We start from the raw sequence: 18,412 nt of genomic DNA, 5'->3' as shown, positions 1-18,412 counted from the left end.
TGGCTCCTTGGGGGCTTTTCGGGTGTGTATGGGGGGGGCAATGGCAGCCTCTCGGCTTGGGACCTTGGGGGCGTTCGGGGGGCTGCTTGGCCGTGGGGTGGTCGCCGGGGGCCCCTAGATCTCTCGCTCTTCTTTCTGCTGGCCCGACTGCTTCTTCGGCCCGGGGGCGGCTTTATGGGTTTTGCAGTAGCGGCTCTTGGAATCACATTTGTCATGGACGCACTGGCCTCGGGCTGTGGGATAACACTCATACTGGGCTCAACCATAGACACGTTGTTCCCAAATACCTGTTTTATGTAACTTCCACTCACTTCCTCCTCTGCTCACAGCCACCATCATTATTCCTAAGCCGCACACTGGTCACCAGACTGGCTTGATAACACAACAATAAGCACAATATACACAACCACAATTTCACATCACATCACTTGAAACTTATTGATTATTCCCCACCCATTCGTTTTCCTATCTTGTATCCCTCCTCCCTGTTAACTCCCCCCCCCACCCCCCTCACCCTGGTGTAACACTGCCCTCTCTCTTTTACATCCTCCCTTTAATAAAGTATTTACCCTTCCCTAGGGAGGCTGGTGATGGTCACAATTATGCAATGAAATAAATTCATTTATTTAATTGCAATAATAAAATATGCATTGCTGTTAAAAGATTGCACTTCTTGTAGTGTTAACCTTCAACAGCATGTGCAGACAAGGTGAAAGAAAAAATTAAAAAAAAAAAAAAAAAAAAAAAAAAAAAAAAAAAAAAAAAGGTAAACAATACACATCAGGATAGATTTCATAAAGCGTTACCATGTGAGCAGCTTTGACTTGACTTCAGTCATTGTTTCAGACCTCTGTGGAACCTGTTCATGTCAGTCTGCAGTTTTAAATCAGTGGGCAGAGAGTTCCACAGGCTGGATCCATTAAAAGAGAAACTGGACTGTCCAAAAGATTTTGTAAATTTTGGGAGAACACAGTCCCCACTGACCGAGGCTCTGGTGTTGGGTCTACGGGAGTCCTGACGCCGAACAATGAGAGCTGAGAACAGCGGCGACACATGACTGTTCAAACATTTAAAGACCAATTATATGTTCATCAAATCTTTAACCATCAAAAATATGCCTAAAAACGGGGAATTTTGCTGCATAGTATGTGCACTCAAGTGGAATAGAAGATTATAATAAATAATTTAAACCAAATAAACAGATAACGTTGTTGTATGAATACATATCATTAACTAAACATCAAGCGTATTTACAAAAATCCTGATTCATGATGAAGAGAACATATTAGCTCAGACATGGGTCATTTATGTTTTTCCACACATTGATTTGATTGAACCCTGGCACTTTGTTTCATCATCTTTCCCTCATCAGATGTTGATACTATTAAACTTCCTCATTCATTTCATATTTATACACAGAAATGCACCAAAATGAGCACAAGAACACGCAAGATTTTGTGTCACATTTAATGTCCGGCAAAAAAAATATGACGGACACGTGTGATAATTGTCACAAAACAAGTGGGTGAGTCACATACTGGAGATATTTCCATTTCAAAAAGTGACGTTAGTCAGATTTTGTGCAAGAATTGACATTTTTGTCTCTCCAACCACGAACAAATTATGCATAAATGATTGATGATATTTTACCAAAACATGCATGTGAGGCTAAATTCAGTGTCAGATTGTAAAGTCTGCTTGATTTTGTAAAAAGATTTAAAAAAAGATCAATATTATACAATATTTTACAATATTGAAATTTCCGTTTCAGGAAGTAAATTACGCATTTTCCGGGTGTTTTCCGCGATCACAGAAAAATGGGAGGTCCTACCCAAGATACATCTATTTTTAACGATAAGGCATTTTGTTCTATAGTAAAGTTGGGTTCACTGAACCAGTGGTTCCCAAATGGAGGTACATGTACCCCTAGGGGTACGCGATGACACTACAGGGGGTCCTTGAGAGAGACAGAGAGAGGAAAATCAACAAATGAGCATTAAAAATATGAGGTTTAATAATGTATGCTTTTAGTTAAAAATTATAATCATACTAAATATTACCAGCAACTCACAAAACGACAAAAAAAAAATAAAATTCAATAAAAAACACAAAATAGGAAGAAAAATATACTGAATGATAAAAATAAACAACAATTTTTTTTTTTTTTTAAATGACACCAAAAAAACACACAAGCTGAAAGAGAAAAATAGTTACTATCACCAGCAACACATAAAACCACAACAAAGACAGAAAAATACACACGATCACTACAAAATACACAACAATAACAGAAACATACCAAACAACACCAAACGCACACACACACACACACACACACAATAATTTAAATATTACCAACACCACACAAAAACACACAAAATAATAAAAAAAAACTACATGGAATAATAAAAAAACAACAACAAAGTACATAAAATGTCACCAAAAATGTGGATAGAAATGATCTTGATTAGAGCATGAACTGAAAATACAAGATCAGTCTTGGTCCCATGCGGGAGATGACCGGAAATGATAAAAACTACAGAAATAAATCTATTCATAAGGCAGTAAATACTGTTTCATTCTTTAAAATTTGTGTTATCACTCATTCATTCCCTCATTATGCTCTAGAGTTGTTTTTTTTTCCACAGAATTCTGAGCAAAATGTTCTAGTCGGACAAAGGGGGTACTTGGATTCAAAAGTAAGAGAAAGGGGGTACGTGAGCCAAACAAGCTTGAGAACCACTGCACTAAACTACCACACAGCTTTGTTTGCCTCCTTATGTGAAGGTGCAAAAAGGAACAAACTGTTCTGGTTTCTGCTTTGCAATCACAACCCTGTGTTTGGATAAATCCTGCACAAAATGAGTTTCATGCCACTACCTGATCATGCTGATGCATCATAAAACAAAGACACACCCACTTCCACAGACCAGGCCAATGGTGAGAAGTGTAAGGGTGACCAAAGGGCTGCACTTATCTCACTATAAAAATCAGCAGAAGTCACACTTTGTGGCTCGGATGAGTGAGAGGGAGACGGCGGAAGGTTTGGTTTGAATCCAACACAAGAAAAGCTCCATCGTGTCATTTCAGAGAAAAAAAAAAACTCCTGGTGAGTACAATGTCCTGCGTCTTGTTTCAATAATCATATTTGTAGGAAGTTTTACAATGCAGAAAAAGCAATTTGAGGAACTATCACTATGTTTCCCATATTGTGTTGCCTTTGTAACATAGACTATGTTACATTTCCACACTAACTCACTGAGGCATAATTATTGTTCCCCCTTATCATGTATTAAGGAGGATGTCTACATAAGTAGCTGTTATTTTCATGAGATCAAGCAATAAAACACAAATATATATTTTTTATTGGTTGTAAGGATCCCAATTCAATGCATACAACCAAAAAAAAAAAAAAAGCAAACTCATCAAACTTGAGTCATGCTTTTATTTTGTTAACTGGCTTTGTATGTTGTCTTCCAGCTTTGATGTGATTATGTAACGACAGTAGATTTTAAACCAATGATTAAGAGGAATGAATTTGTAAACAGGGCTCAAAGGTAATTCCCATTCAGAGGCTTGTTTTGTTGCATGTCACATGATCTGAAGGGGGTGAAAATTGATCGGAGGCTACTGGCAGTAAGAGTTGTTCTTTGTGACACACTGAACTCGCCATGGTTTGTGTCACGCTGAGCAGTTTAAGAGCGTTCTTGCATTTGGTATTTCTAACCCTCACCAGGGTTCCTATTTGGTTTGCTGTCAGGTAAATAGCTTCAGGTGGGATTTACAACTGCTTGCTTTCTGCTTTCTATGCAAAGGGATAGTAAACTCAATCAAAGCAGAGAATGGCAGATGAAAGGACTGTTTTCATCTCTCAGCGTTCGTCTAACTAAGTGTAAACATAGATTGTGAAGATCAGCCCTGCACAGCCACAGGAAGTGGAGAGCTATCAGCACTGATAGCACGCGCTGATATACGTTCTCCTTCATTTTATGGCTGTGAGTCACAGCTGCTACTGGAAAAAAGCACCGAAGCACTTCTGTAGCCCACTGAGATTTAACCTAATTTAAAGGAACTGATAAATATTCAGTCTGTTGATGAATGTGTCGGCTTGTGTCATGTTTGACATTAGGGGTGTGAGGAAAAAAAAATCGATTTCACAATGTATCGCAATTTTATTTTATTTTTTTTAAATCAATTTAATATAAAATATTGTTTAAATATCAAGTAATATATATATATATATTTTTTTTTTTACTTGATATTTAAACAATATTTTTCTTATTGTATTTTTTTTATTTATTTACTACATAAAAACCTTGAAAATTGTACGACTTCCGCACCTCCACTCCAGTAGATGGCGCCGTAGAGCGACTTTGCTGTGCGGTGCAGCGCCATCTCTGTAGTAGAGGCAGTCACAGTGGCAGAAGCGGACTGACTCGAATCCCAAACAACATGGCCGACAAAATGATAACGCCTCCACAGTACAAAGCTGACGTTTGGAAGTACTTTATCCCCAACTTAAAGGAAGTAAAAACGAGCTTGATAAGGACAACGCCGTCTGCAAGAATCCGGCAATACATCGTGACATCGCGATAATATCGTATCGTAATACGCATCATCCTTGCCAATACTCACCCCTATTTGACATTCTGTGATCAACGTAACCTGCCTTCACAGACCAAATCCTGCTTGAGTTTTGTTGCAACTGTGAGCGTTCTGTGAGGAGTTTGCATGTTCTCCCTGTGATTGCGACTACGTACTCCCGTCTTGTCCGCCCAACATTGGATGACGGCCTTTGTCAATGATTGCTCCGTTGTTGACTTTAGCTGCTCGTCCACTGGACATCCTGTCTTCGACTGACTAACCTGACGTTTGACTTCAGCAACAACAAAAGCAAAGTTATTCTTTAACTCTGTGAATAAACACACAGAGGGGCTTTAATCCCAAAGCGGGACTGGAGACAAATCTTTTTCCATCATAAAAACAGAATGCCAAACTGGTTTAACGTTAAAGCGAAAAGCACACGTCACATGATCTCTTTACAGCTGAAAACTGTTATAAATGCATGTTTTCAGCCTCAAACACACATGACATCCATATTCTAATAATAGCTTCAATAGTTGATCTCTTCTCACCAAGCTGCTATTGTAGGTTGGGTCATCCCTGTCTTTTGGTCCTGGCCATGGTCAGGGGTCTGCAACATGTGGCTCTGGAGCCTAATGTGGCTCTTTGACTCTTAGGCAGTGGCTCCCTATAGCTTAAAAAAAAAAAAAAAAAAAAAAAACGATTGAAATAACGAATAAAATCAAGATATAACCTGAAAATAAATCACGTTGTGCAATGACTCAGCACCTTCCTACTTCACGTCCTGCAACATCTACAGACTATCGACTTTCCTGCACCTGTGGCTAACCTTAAGTTTTAAATCTCTGGTAAGATGATTAAACCAACAAAAACACTATTCTGGAAGAAATTAGAGATTTTAATTGTGCGGGGACAGATTCATTTAACCACCAATGTGCCGGTTAAATATGCATGTTTTATTTGTGGCAAGAAGCTAGCAATTAGCATGTGTTGACCACATGGTCATGAGTTATCAAATGCAAGTTACTTTTGTAGCCCTTTAAATACATTAACTAAAAAAAATCTTATTATATAACATTGTGTTCATGTAAAATGAGATGCGTGTAAGAATTTGAAGATGCAAGATACTGTTTTTTTCTTGATTTTTTTCTTGACTTTTTTTAAGTTGCATTTACATGATCAATAAAAAATCTAGTCAAATTAAATCAAACATTATTCTATATAATTTAAATTGTACATAATTTATTACACTGTATTGTCTTCATTGAGAAGGTATTTTTTCGGCTCCGGGATGACTTTAATCCAGGTGAGATTAGGCAAAATGGTTCCTTTGAGAGTAAAGGTTGCAGATCACTGACCATGGTGAAGTTTGGAGTCTGACTGATCGAAGGTTGTGGACAGGTGTCTTTTATACTGATAACGAGTCCAAACAGGTGCCATTAATACAGGTAACGAGTGGAGGACAGAGGAGCTTCTTAAAGAAGTAGTAACAGGTCTGTGAGAGCGGGAATTCTTGCTCGTTTCTAGGTGACAAATACTTGTTTTATTCAAGAATTTACAAATAATACCTTTAAAAAAATATATCATGCAATGTAGGGATTGCGATTCACTCCACTCAACTCCCGATACGATTCGATTCACGATACTGGGTTCACAACGATTCTCCACGATTTATTTTACAAAAAGGGACTGTCAACAAATGATGATTGAAAAATATTCCTTTATTTTTTGTGAAAAAATGGAAAATACTGTACTATTTTCCTTTATTTTCATGTCAAAAGAATCCCTTGATAAACTATTCAAAACAATGCAATTTAACTAAAATAAATCTTGAATTAGAAATAAAGGAATAATACAAATGAAGAAGAAGCCTATTAATTTTTTTTTTTTTTTAAATGCAACTGAAAAGGTATTTTGTGCCTTAACAATTGAACTTTAAAAAAAAAAAAAACAGTCATTGCACTGTATTTACGTCAGATATTTGATTGGACCAGCAGAGGGCACTGGTAACCCAGTGGTCGGTTGGCATGCAGATATTCTGTGCAGTGAAGAGAGATGCTATGCTAGCAGACAGAGCTATAGAAAAAAAACATGACTTTTACAGATCTTCACGTGATATTACAGATATTCTTTTGATGCTAAAGGGGTAAGGAATCATTTATGAACATGTTTAAGAGTAGAAGGCGGCCAGAAGGAAAGTAGTAGCAGATTCCGCCCGGCGCCTCAGCATTTGGACAAGAGAAAGATAAATACATAGCGCTCTGCTGTTTAAAAAAAGTCCTGTTACTCCCTTCTGCTGTTTAAAAAAAGTACTGTTATTCAATTTTCAGAGAATCGATGTGAATCGTGATACCTATGAATCGATTACGATTAATTGTTACATCCCTAATGCATTGTGATTTCCTGGATTTTTTTTAATCCACATTCTGTTTTTCACAGTTGAAGTGTAACTATGATGGAAATTAAAGACCTCTCTTGTCTTTTTAAGTGGGACAACGTGCACAATCACTGGTTGCCAAATACATTATAGAGATTTCAGCCAATCAGCATTCACATACCATGTTCTCTGCACGACATAATTGCTCTTGTGTGTTTTCAGTCCATTGTTATTTAATTGTGTTGAAACATTGTAATCCTTTGTTTTAGTGCTCAGCTTCACGTCAACCAGTAAATTTAGGAGTTGCACTTACCAGGAAAGGAGAAATGGGATTTTCTGTTGTAGCAGTTGATTGGATTTCTTTAACCTTATCAAACCAGTGTGAGTGACGTGAATGAAGCGCTTCCTGGAGTAATCATTACATCACAGTTTGTTAGCTTCTACAAGCGTACGTTTAAAGTGCTTTTTTTTTTTTTTTTTTGCAGCTTCTAGTCCTTGACATTTTGGTTGAATATCCCTTTAATAACAAGTTAGGCCTGAGGGGTGTTCCATAAAGCGGGTTATGTTCAAACTCTGAGTATGTTCGGGCTCAAATGAGGGAAACTGAGTATCTCATTCCTAAATGCGAGGTATGTTCTTCTCTGAGTACGTTTCCATGGCAACATTGTCCGTGAACTAAACCTGGTCACTGGCAGGTTTTATCAAAGAAACCCTGGGTTTCTACCTGGCTCCGCCCACCTGAACACCATTTCTGAATACTTTAATAAACCTTAACACTTCTCTGAAACACAGGTTTCGCGTCCCGCTTCAGTCTTTGTTTATGACATTTTTTTAGGACGTCGAGATGACTCTGGCCACAATATTACATTAAAAATCTATATAATTGATTCGATATCAAGCGGCAGTCGCTGTCTTTATATCCAGTGTAACAGGAGGGCTCTCTATGCAGCAACATTTTATTCATATTATTCCCCGCTCGTCACGACACTGAACCAATAAAGTGATGAAGAGACCAAAAATTGTGACTAATTACTGGTGATTTAAGCCACTATTGTCACTAAAGACTGAACACACCTTTAGAACAGGCTCTATTCCTCAAACACTGGCTTATTTCACCCATTACGGTGAATAAATCACTCTCTTTCGTTTGGTTGTCATGGCAGCTCGAGTAAATCTCTGATCCATTGATGATGGCTTTTTATCGCGCGCGTGCACGTAATTGTAACCCAAGGTTTACATACTCAGGGTTGATTGACCCACTTCCTACCAGCTGTAATAGAATCAGATACCCAGAGTTTCCCATCGCTGGGTATGTTGAGCCAGAGTTTATGGATAGACTCAGAGTTTGTTAACCCTCCTTTATGGAATACCCCTCTGATGTTATTTAGTTCATTTAGTGTGTGATTTGTATAAAATGCTTGTAAAAAGGCAAATTTACAACCCTGTGATTCCCAACCCTTAGGTATGCATGCTTTTCTCTATTATCTGTATTTGTCTGGCAATAAACGCCATGTCTAGACACATAAAAAGTGAAGCCAAAATCACAAAATAGCCCAAATGTTATTGTATATTGTAAATTAAATTGTTATAAATTTCCCAATCATGGCAGAGAGTTAAGCAGCTTATTGTTATATAACATCAACACATTGGTGAATAATCAAAGTATGACAATGAATAAGGGGGTACAAGACACAATCAGTGTTAACTTTGATTTAGTTTTAGTCATAGTCTTTGGACTAAAAATCAACTTAACTCTTGTCAAATTTTAGTCATCAGGACTTCATCAGTTATAGTTTTGTTATATTCAACTAAATGAGCTTAAGATTTTAGTCGACTAAAATATACAGGATGGGAGTTTATGTTGATATTTATAAAGATTCACATAGCATTGATCAACCTTATATTGAATGTATTGATGTTTGTAAATAGACACAGACAGATTTGATGTGATCAATGCTCGAGATCACATGATCACATCAGTTCTGATTGGATTTCATCCCATGTGACAAGATTGTATTACATTTTTTCTAGTCGACTAAAATGTAAATGTATTTCAATGTAGTTTTTGTTCAAATGTTGTTTTTGGTTTTAAATTAGTCGTAGTCTAGTTATTGTCATCTCAAAAAATTGTAGAAAACTATGACTAAATCATTGTTTTAAATGCTGTATTACAAAAATAAATAATATTAATAATTACATATACAAACTTTTTATTACAGTCAGGGTTATGGTTTATGTAATGCTTCAGTTACAGGTACAGAGAGGTTTATCTTTAAAATACACAGACTTCAGTGCTCTGGCACAGAGGATGTGTTTTTTAGGTTAGGGTGGGGTCGGTTTTTTTAGAGTTAAGGTTAAGGTAAATAGGTTTGGATTAAATTTGGGATTTTGTCCACTGGAATTCTCATGTTGTAGTCCAGACCAAAATATATGAGAAACAAGATTCGGGCTGTGTTCGAAATGGCATACTCAGTACTATACACTACAAACCCAATGAGTATATACTGTCTACTATACAGTATATTATAAGTATGATTAGTATGGTTAGGATGATGAGCGTTCCCACTGACGTATACTTCCAAGTTTTCCAAGATTTATTTCGAACCTACAACAACAAAGACCTGAGTCACACTGAGGCTAAATATCTTTGTTGATTCTCCAACTTTGAACGTTCTGAAAACATTTTAGGCAAAAAAGTGACCAAGTAGAACATCAACATGTCGTCATTCAAGCCATAAAAATAAAACTCGCGGAAACACATTTCATGCTGACATTTTGGAGATTTTCGGGAACCCGCCATTACGCTACGCTTCAAAACAAGAGCCCTGTTTACAAAAGCATTAAAAAACGAATGGAAGACAAGATGAGACGCTTTTGTTTTGAAAAGCGGATGTTAAACTTTTTGCTTGAAGCCGGTCCCAGGACGATTTTACGCTCCCCTCGCAATGCGTCACGGGGCGGTTGAGTATGACTGGTGTACCCACCACGCATACTTGAAAAATGTCACAATATAGTATACATCCAGGTATTTCTAACAAACTCAATCTTTTCATACTATCTAATGTAAACGCACTACATACTCATTTTGAGGTCAGACTTAGTATGAGTAGTACGTTAGTATGTGATTTCGAACACAGCCATGGCAAGAATTTTAGGAGGCAAGACCGAGTCCAGCAAGACCATAAAAATCTATTTTAAAACCAATACCAAGGTTGAAGAATTAAAGTTCTGTCTTCTGTTTTAACCAGTGCTGCAGAACAACATCTCTACTGTAGTAGACGATGTATCCACTATGCTTGTGAGACCTGGTGGAAACACTGATGTGTCCGTCCCTTTTCCTCCCCAGGAGCGCAGCTGACCTCTCCTTCACATCATCTCACCAACACACGTCCTCACCGCCATGGAGGAGGACGCCAAGGTCAACGCCACACCTCTCCTCTCTTCACCGCCTCAGTTGGAGCGTCGGCTTCGCCAGCGACAGCCGACGCTCTCCGTCCTCAAATCCAAAGTGAGGCGAGGTGTGAGCTGCTCTGGGGCCAGAGTTCGATCCACGCCCACAGGGTTTTTCCCTGTGGTTCGATGGCTGCCCAAGTACAAGCTGAAGGACTACATTTGGGGGGACGTGATGTCCGGGCTGATCGTTGGCATCATCTTGGTGCCACAGGCCATTGCTTACTGCCTGCTGGCAGGAGTGGACCCCATCTACGGGTTGTACACCTCCTTTTACGCTAATATCATCTACTTCTCATGGGGACATCCAGACACGTATCGTGGGGATCTTCAGTCTCATGAGCCTCATGGTTGGACAGGTAATATTTCAGATAGAACCTCAGATATTCTGTTTCAGAAGTTCCCTAATTCCTTTTAAGACTTTACACATTTCCATCGACTTTCTCTCATCAGATGTCGTTACAGACTATTAAACATCCTGAAAATGTGCCAAGCATACTTAATATGGTTCATTAAGTTAACTATTGTCATTAAGTTTATATTTATATCAAATCCAATGCATTATTCTTATTCTTATTATTATTATACAAGCAGAAATGCACCGAAACAAACACGCTGAGATCACGTGAGATTGTCCAACCGTTTGCTACACGTGCTAATGCTAACATTAGCCCTCCTGTTTTACAGTAAAAAAATATGGTGTAAATGTGTGATAATATATTGTCCCAAAACATGTGGGTGAGGGTTTAGTCTGTGTCATACAGATATTTCCATTTCAGAAGGTGAAGTCCGTCACATTACGTCAGATTTTAAGCAAAAATAATTGACACCCATGTGATATTTTCCCATTACATGTACGTGGACTAATTTCTCCGTCATATCACATTTTCTGCTTGATTTAGTTGTTTGAAAAAGAAATAATAATAATAATTAAAACACTTTTTAAATAAAAGACAACATTGTCATTTCGGCATACAGTAATACCTTGTGTCTTCTGAAGTCAATTTCGTTAAATTTAAATGAAAATAAAAGAATAATCTTCAAACATCAAATGCATGGCAACGTTAATGATATTAATGGTGCTTACATTTATTTATATTGTGTTGCCTAATCATAGAATAATTCATCTTTACTATTGTGACTTTGATCCCCGTCTGCAGGTGGTGGATCGAGAAGTGTTCCTGGCAGGTTTTGACCTCAATGAGGACGTCACGCAATTAAGCTCTGATATATTTAACAGTACATTTGGCACCAACGTTAGCGAAGCGCCCAGTGTGGAGCTGATGGGTATGCAGTGTGGGAAAGAGTGTTATGCCATCAGCATCGCCGCTGCTGTCACCTTCCTGGCTGGAATCTATCAGGTAGACGATGAAGATGAAAATATAAATAATTGCTTTTCCCATCATGCTTTGCTGCAATCCGTATCCAGGTGATAATGGCGGTGTTCCGTCTGGGGTTCGTCTCTGTGTACCTCTCGGCTCCGATGCTCGATGGCTTTGCGACTGGAGCTTCTTTCACTATTCTGACCGTGCAGGCCAAATATCTGCTGGGTCTGAAGATCCCTCGTCACCAGGGCTACGGCACGGTGATCGTCACCTGGATCAACATCTTTGCCAATATTCACAAGACCAACATGTGTGACCTCATCACTAGTGCCATCTGTATCTTAATTCTAGGTCTGAGCTCAGATTCTATAAACAGTAATAGTAGAATTTAGAGTTTTTTTTTCTAATATAAATTCTGAATGACACTTTTGCATTTGTTTTTTTTAAAGTGGCAGGAAAAGAAATCCAAGATCGTTACAAAGACCGTCTAAAGATCCCACTGCCGACTGAACTGGTTGTGGTGGCAGGAGCTACACTGGCCAGCCATTATGGACAGCTGAACAGCCGCTACGACTCCAGTGTTTCTGGTCACATTCCCACTGGTTTCATTCCTCCTCAGGTTCCCAGCTTCCCCCTAATGCCACGGGTGGCTCTGGATGCCATTCCATTGGCTGTCATTAGGTAATTGGTGTTTGATTGACCACTTTTACAGAATTAAAATAGTTACACCATTACAGAACTTACAGAAATGATTAAATTATATTAATGTTAGAGAAATGTTTGATTATTTTAAGAAAATGAATTCAAATTTCAATTTTTGTTTCTTAAAATAGAATGGCGATAGCATTGAAAACAAAATTTTAAGTATTTATAAGTACATTTATAAGTCAATGTCAAACTATACAAGACTAGAAACTGAAGAATACTCAAAGTGAATGCACAAAATAACGTAAGAAAACACACAAAAGGCAACTAAAAATAATACTCCCAAAACCCACAAGATGACAACAAAAATAACTGGAAAATACACAATTCAACAACTGAAATAGGCATAGAAACACACAATTATGCAAAAAGGCAACAAAGAAACACAAAATCACTCCAAAAACACACAAAACCACAACAAACACAAACAATATGAGAAATGATAAACAAAACAGCAAAGAAACACACTGTACTCCAAAAATACACAAAACTACCACAAAAAGACACAAAAATGACTGAAAATACACAAATAACTCCAACACATAAAACAACAACAAAAACTTACAATAAAAAAGAAAGTTTTTTTTTTCTACTTCAAACGCACACAAGACAACAACAAAAATACAAAAAATTACAGAAAAATACACAAAATAACAAAAATCACACAAACAATTTGTTCTTTTATATGTTAATGCTTAGATTGGTTACAATTCTAAATGCTGACACTAATGTTGATAATGTGGCCCTCAGATCACACCATCACATGTAACTTTGCTGTGATAAAATGCTCATCAATGATTTAAATGTGTATTTTTTCTTTTAGTTTTGCCTTTACAGTGTCACTGTCTGAGATGTTTGCTAAGAAAAATGGCTACACTGTTCGTCCCAATCAGGAGATGCTGGCCATCGGCCTCTGCAACATCATTCCTTCCTTTTTCCACTGCTTCACCACCAGTGCCGCACTGGCAAAAACCATGGTGAAGGATTCCACCGGCTGCCAGACTCAGGTGAACTTCCCTCCCTTTGTCGGTACCTTGAATACTTACAAAACAAACTAGACTCAAGCTTGTGTCCTGTTTCTCCTTACCTTCAGGTATCGAGTCTGATCAGCGCCATGGTGGTCCTCCTCGTGCTTCTCTTTTTCGCACCATTTTTTTACTCTCTGCAGAAGTGTGTCCTTGCTTGCATCATTATTGTGAGTCTTCGAGGTGCTCTGAGGAAGTTTAAAGACATTCCGTCCAAGTGGCGAGCCAGCCGGACTGATGCCATTGTTTGGTTGGTCAGCATGTCGGCCACGGCTCTTTTTTCTTTTTTTTCTCCTTTTTTCTTCCTCTCTGATTAGTGTGGAGCTCGGTCTTGTCTTTGGAATCGTCTTCTCCATGACGTGCATCATCTTTAAGACCCAGAATCCAAAGGTGACGCTCCAACGACCAATAGAAATGACAGAGAAAGAACATTTAAAGGGGACATATCATGCTAAATCCACTCTTTTAGCCCTTAAATGCATTTTGCTATTTAGTGTTTAGACGTACAGAAAAGTTCAAATTAGTCTCTTCAGGTGCTCCGTAGATATCTTTATATTCTGTTTTGGTCATATTTTTCAATCTGTTTCGATTTCCTATTCTCTATTACGTTTTTTGAACAATAACGTCACAGTATTTGCAGCAGAACTGCCAAATTAGTACATCAACTCCAGGCCCAACACTTCGAGCAATCCACCATTTTATTTCTCGCTTTTATTTTGTAGTCCAAGCTCCAGGATGCCGAAGTTACGAGAGGATAAGTCAAAATGTTCAGTTGTTGGATGTAGTAACCCACACGCTTCATTACACCGTCTCCCAGCATCAGAACCTTTTCAAAGTACCTGGTTGAGTTTGATTTTTTCATGGAAATGTACCCATCTGTGGGTAAGGTCATTTTTGTGTGTGTGAAGCACTTCAAGGATGACGCTAGCGCCAAGCTAACGTCACAAAATGCATTTTAATACAGTCTTTTCGGAGACAAAAAACGTCAAAATGAAATGACTAATGAAAACTTTAGACTTAAATTAAACCACGTAGGCCATATCATCAAGGATCTAAAACGAGCACACAGCGCTAACATATGAAGACGGGTGCAACTGCTAATGCTAACAAACACAATGACAGGGACGTCTTATAATCACATTTTTAGCGTTATTTACAGCTTACCGAAGTGCTCTGTTCGTCGTCTCCAAAGATGATAGAAGGAATTGAACCCTCAATCAGACAAAGTCTTTCTGCAAATCCTTCTTTATACTGGCGGAGGTTGCTGAAGCAGCGTTAGCTCGGCACTTGCGTTAGCTCACTTGTTAGGGTTCTGCAGGTTCATCTTCATTTTCATCTCGCTCCGCTGGGTCCGACTCTGGCTCGAACATGTAAGACTGGATGGACAAGTCTTCTGTTGTTGACATTTTGTAAATAACCTCTGAATAAAAAGTTTCTACGCCGCTAGATAATCGTATCTCTTCTATCAAACTGCAAAAATGGCCGAACAGGGTAGAGTTGAACCGGGTGTCACCTCTGCAACCTGGAGAGGGGGCGGGGTATGGAGTGTCTAATTTGCATTTAAAGAGACCGCACCAAAACGAGTTGCTCTTAGAAGCACATCAGAAAAGGGGTAGAGTAGAAAAGGGGTGGAGCTATAATAATGAGGAATTCAGACCCAAGCATTGCAGTTCCGCTTTATATAGACCACAACTGTATGATTTATATGTAAAAAGGAAGGATTTAAAAGCATGATATGTCGCCTTTAAAGTTACGCATACGTGGGGTTTTTTATGTCAACAACTCGCTAATCTTTTCTTTTTCTGATACTGTAGGTATCTCTGCTGGGCCGACTCAGTGACACTGAAATTTATGAGGGTTTAGAAGACTACAAGAACCTCATGCCACCACCTGGGGTTGAGGTTTTCCGTTTCCAGGCTCCTCTGTACTACGCCAACAAGAATGTTTTCCTCAAAAACCTCTACAAAGCCGTGGGGGTCGAACCTTTTTGGAGCTCACCAAAAAGGAGGAAAGCTGAAAAAAGGCCAAAGAAATGCTTCCACGGCAAGCCAAGGAAAACGGAGAAAAATTCAACGGAGATGTGGTTACGGAGCTGGTTCACAGAGAGCTAGAGTTCCATACCATCATATTGGACTGCTCAGCCATCCCTTTATAGACTCTACGGGTATGGCAACTGTCCACGGGCTGGTTAAGGAGTATAAGAATTTGAGTTGTGTGTGAGCGTGCTCCTCGCGTGCTGCAACACCGCCGTCATCGATAAGCTGCTGAAAGGAGAGAACAAGGACATTGGAAGCCTTATTTTTCATACAGTTCATGCTGCAGTTCAGCATGCAAACAGCACAGCGTCTGTAGCAGAGAGCAGCTCAGACGAGCTCATGGTCTGTAGGTCAGTTCCGTGAATAAACAAACTCAGTTATCTGGTGCTTGAATGTGGTTTCTTACTAACGCAGACATGGACAACTGTCGGTCCAGGAGCCATACGTGGCCCTTAGTCTAATTTGTGCGGCCTCCTGCGTGAATGTAAAAAATGACACATACATACCGCGACAGACAAAATACACAAAAGTACTCCCAAAACACAAAACCAACTGAAAACTATACAAAAACACACCATAACACACAAACTGAGAAAAATATACAGTTATTTATTTATTTTTTTTTAAATCACAAAATAATATATTAAATGCTAACCGGAATACACAATATTGCTTTAAAAATGATACAAAATTACATAAAAACACAAAAGCACAGCAAATATACACAAAACGACTATACACACATCAAATATTTACAAAACGCAAACAAAAACGCATAAGATTAGAGAAAAGTATAAAACATGACTCTAAAAACACACAACAGAAACACACACACACACATATATATATACACACACATATTAGTCTATGTAAATCAAAGATTTATCAGACATCATCTACCAGGCAAGCTTTCCTTAATTTTACATTTTTGGCAGTTTGGTTATAAGAACTCTCATGTACATCATAGCATTTCTAAAACCTATTTTCTGCTAGTTTAGTTAGAGTTATGGTTAGTGATTTCTTGTCTTTGGTCCCAAAACTGTTCCAAAGTGACTTCTAAACACATTTCTGGTGTTTTACCCAAAAATGTTGGCAAAACAATGGTTGATGTTTATTTTGGGGCTTACACGGAAAGATCTGAATCCGACTGAAGTTGAATGTCCTGCAGAATAAAGTGGTATCACAGGGAATACTGGGAACAAACTACAACAAAAATGGAGTAAAGCTGATCACTGACCTCTTTGTCTGGAGAAGAAACACAGCATATCACAGTAAGAATGAAGTAAGTAAGAAAATTACTTCTCTGCATCAGTCTACAGGACTCCAACTCCCACAGTGCAATTTCAGCCTGTGAAACTGTGAATTGCACGTCCCTGTGGATGCTTAGTGGCTTCTCAATTTGCTTTGCGTGGAGCTTTGTATGTAAATAAGTAAAACACAAATACCTTTAATGCTTCAATGGACGTTCAAATCCTGACATCAGCAATATGTACAGCACACGAGGAAAAAAAGACGTTTGGGGATGAAATAACTAGAAAATACGGGGAGGGAAGAAATATACAATAAAATATTGTAGTTAGATTGTAATATCTGTAAGATATAAAATGGCATGGTGTAATGTTGTTTTCAGATTAGCAGTAGTCTTATTACGGTATAAAGGACCATAAAAAGCTTTGAATGGACAGATATGCAGACGTGGAGCAGATGAAGAAACATTCCTGAATTTAGTGAACCTCTGTTCCAGAATCAGACCCCGCCTCCAGCCACGCCCTGATCGACGACCGATTGCATTTGATGATTAGCACCATCTTCAGCCAATACCGTGCCTACGCTTGAATGCTAACTGAGCCAATTGGAAGCTGTCTAACATACGACTTCCTGTCTGGATTGAATTTTACATTGTATAGAGATGACAACTCTGGTGCTACAGGTCCATCAGCCTCTGAATTAAAATGTTTTGCAACTCACAAATAGTATTTTTAATAAACAACACTTTTTTAGCGTATGATGCAAATGAGATAGTGGGCTTATGTTGTTTTTCATTTAGATTTTTTTTGTAACTATTCCTGTTTGTGAATTTTAATACATTTAGGAATTTCCTTCATCTGAATTGAATTTGCTTTTTAAACATTATATTAGAGAATACATTCACTATGTTATGGTCTAACATTTCAATTAAAGAATATTCCCATAAGTGCACTTCTTTCTTTATTAATTATTTTTGGGTATTCACCTTTAACCGTATTCTGAGAGATTTTGCTACAAAGATGTGGATCAAAGTATTCAAATGGATGACTGATTCTCCATCATCATTCTGGAGTTGGTTTCCTTTCAACTCTAACAGCTTCCACTTTTTTTCCAAAAGCTTCCGATAAGATGCGGAAATTTGTGCCCAATCATATTGTAGAGCATTTTTTAGGTCAGGCACTGATGTTGGATGTTACGGCACGGGCTGTTCCTCAGGAAATGCCATATCAATCAAAAAGAAGCCAAAAATAATCTTGTTGGAATTAATACGCGGATGTCAGTGAAACTTCAAAGGAAACATCAAAGCGATCGGCAGACGCCTCTGACGAGGACTGGCAGTTAACAGTCGAAACGTGTCAGGACATTAAGGTGGATTTCCTGAGGAACAGTTGTCTAAATAAATGAAACCTTAACATTATTTTCTGAAAGAAGAGAAAAATAATCTTGTTGGAATTATTACGCAAATGTCAGTGAAACTTCAAAGGAAACATCAAAGCGATCGGCAGACGCCTCTGACGAGGACTGGCAGTTAACAGTCGAAACGTGTCAGGACATTAAGGTGAATTACCAGAGGAAGAGTTGTCTAAATAAATGAAACATTTACATTATTTTCTAAAAGAAGACAAAAAGAATCTTACTGGTACAGATTGAGTCATGCCTTGC

General features: G+C 38.3%; 1 protein-coding gene across 1 annotated transcript; it reads left to right on the top strand.

Annotated features, from left to right (window-relative positions):
* The first annotated feature begins 2,986 nt into the window (after positions 1-2,986).
* slc26a1 (solute carrier family 26 member 1) lies at positions 2,987-15,882 on the top strand. Its single transcript, XM_028463615.1, is given in 14 exon segments — positions 2,987-3,109; positions 10,308-10,704; positions 10,707-10,727; positions 10,730-10,770; positions 11,572-11,772; positions 11,841-12,087; positions 12,186-12,417; positions 13,265-13,448; positions 13,535-13,739; positions 13,774-13,856; positions 15,281-15,496; positions 15,499-15,610; positions 15,613-15,671; positions 15,674-15,882. Coding segments are annotated over 13 exon segments (2,136 nt in total). The 5' UTR covers positions 2,987-3,109; positions 10,308-10,361; the 3' UTR covers positions 15,866-15,882.
* The last annotated feature ends 2,530 nt before the right edge of the window (positions 15,883-18,412 follow it).

This window comes from Gouania willdenowi, chromosome 12 (genome assembly GCF_900634775.1).
Source record: "Gouania willdenowi chromosome 12, fGouWil2.1, whole genome shotgun sequence".
NCBI classification, from domain to species: Eukaryota; Metazoa; Chordata; class Actinopteri; order Blenniiformes; family Gobiesocidae; genus Gouania; species Gouania willdenowi.
The sequence above is the reverse complement of the archived record's forward strand: the minus strand, read 5'-3'. Positions and strand labels throughout refer to the sequence as shown.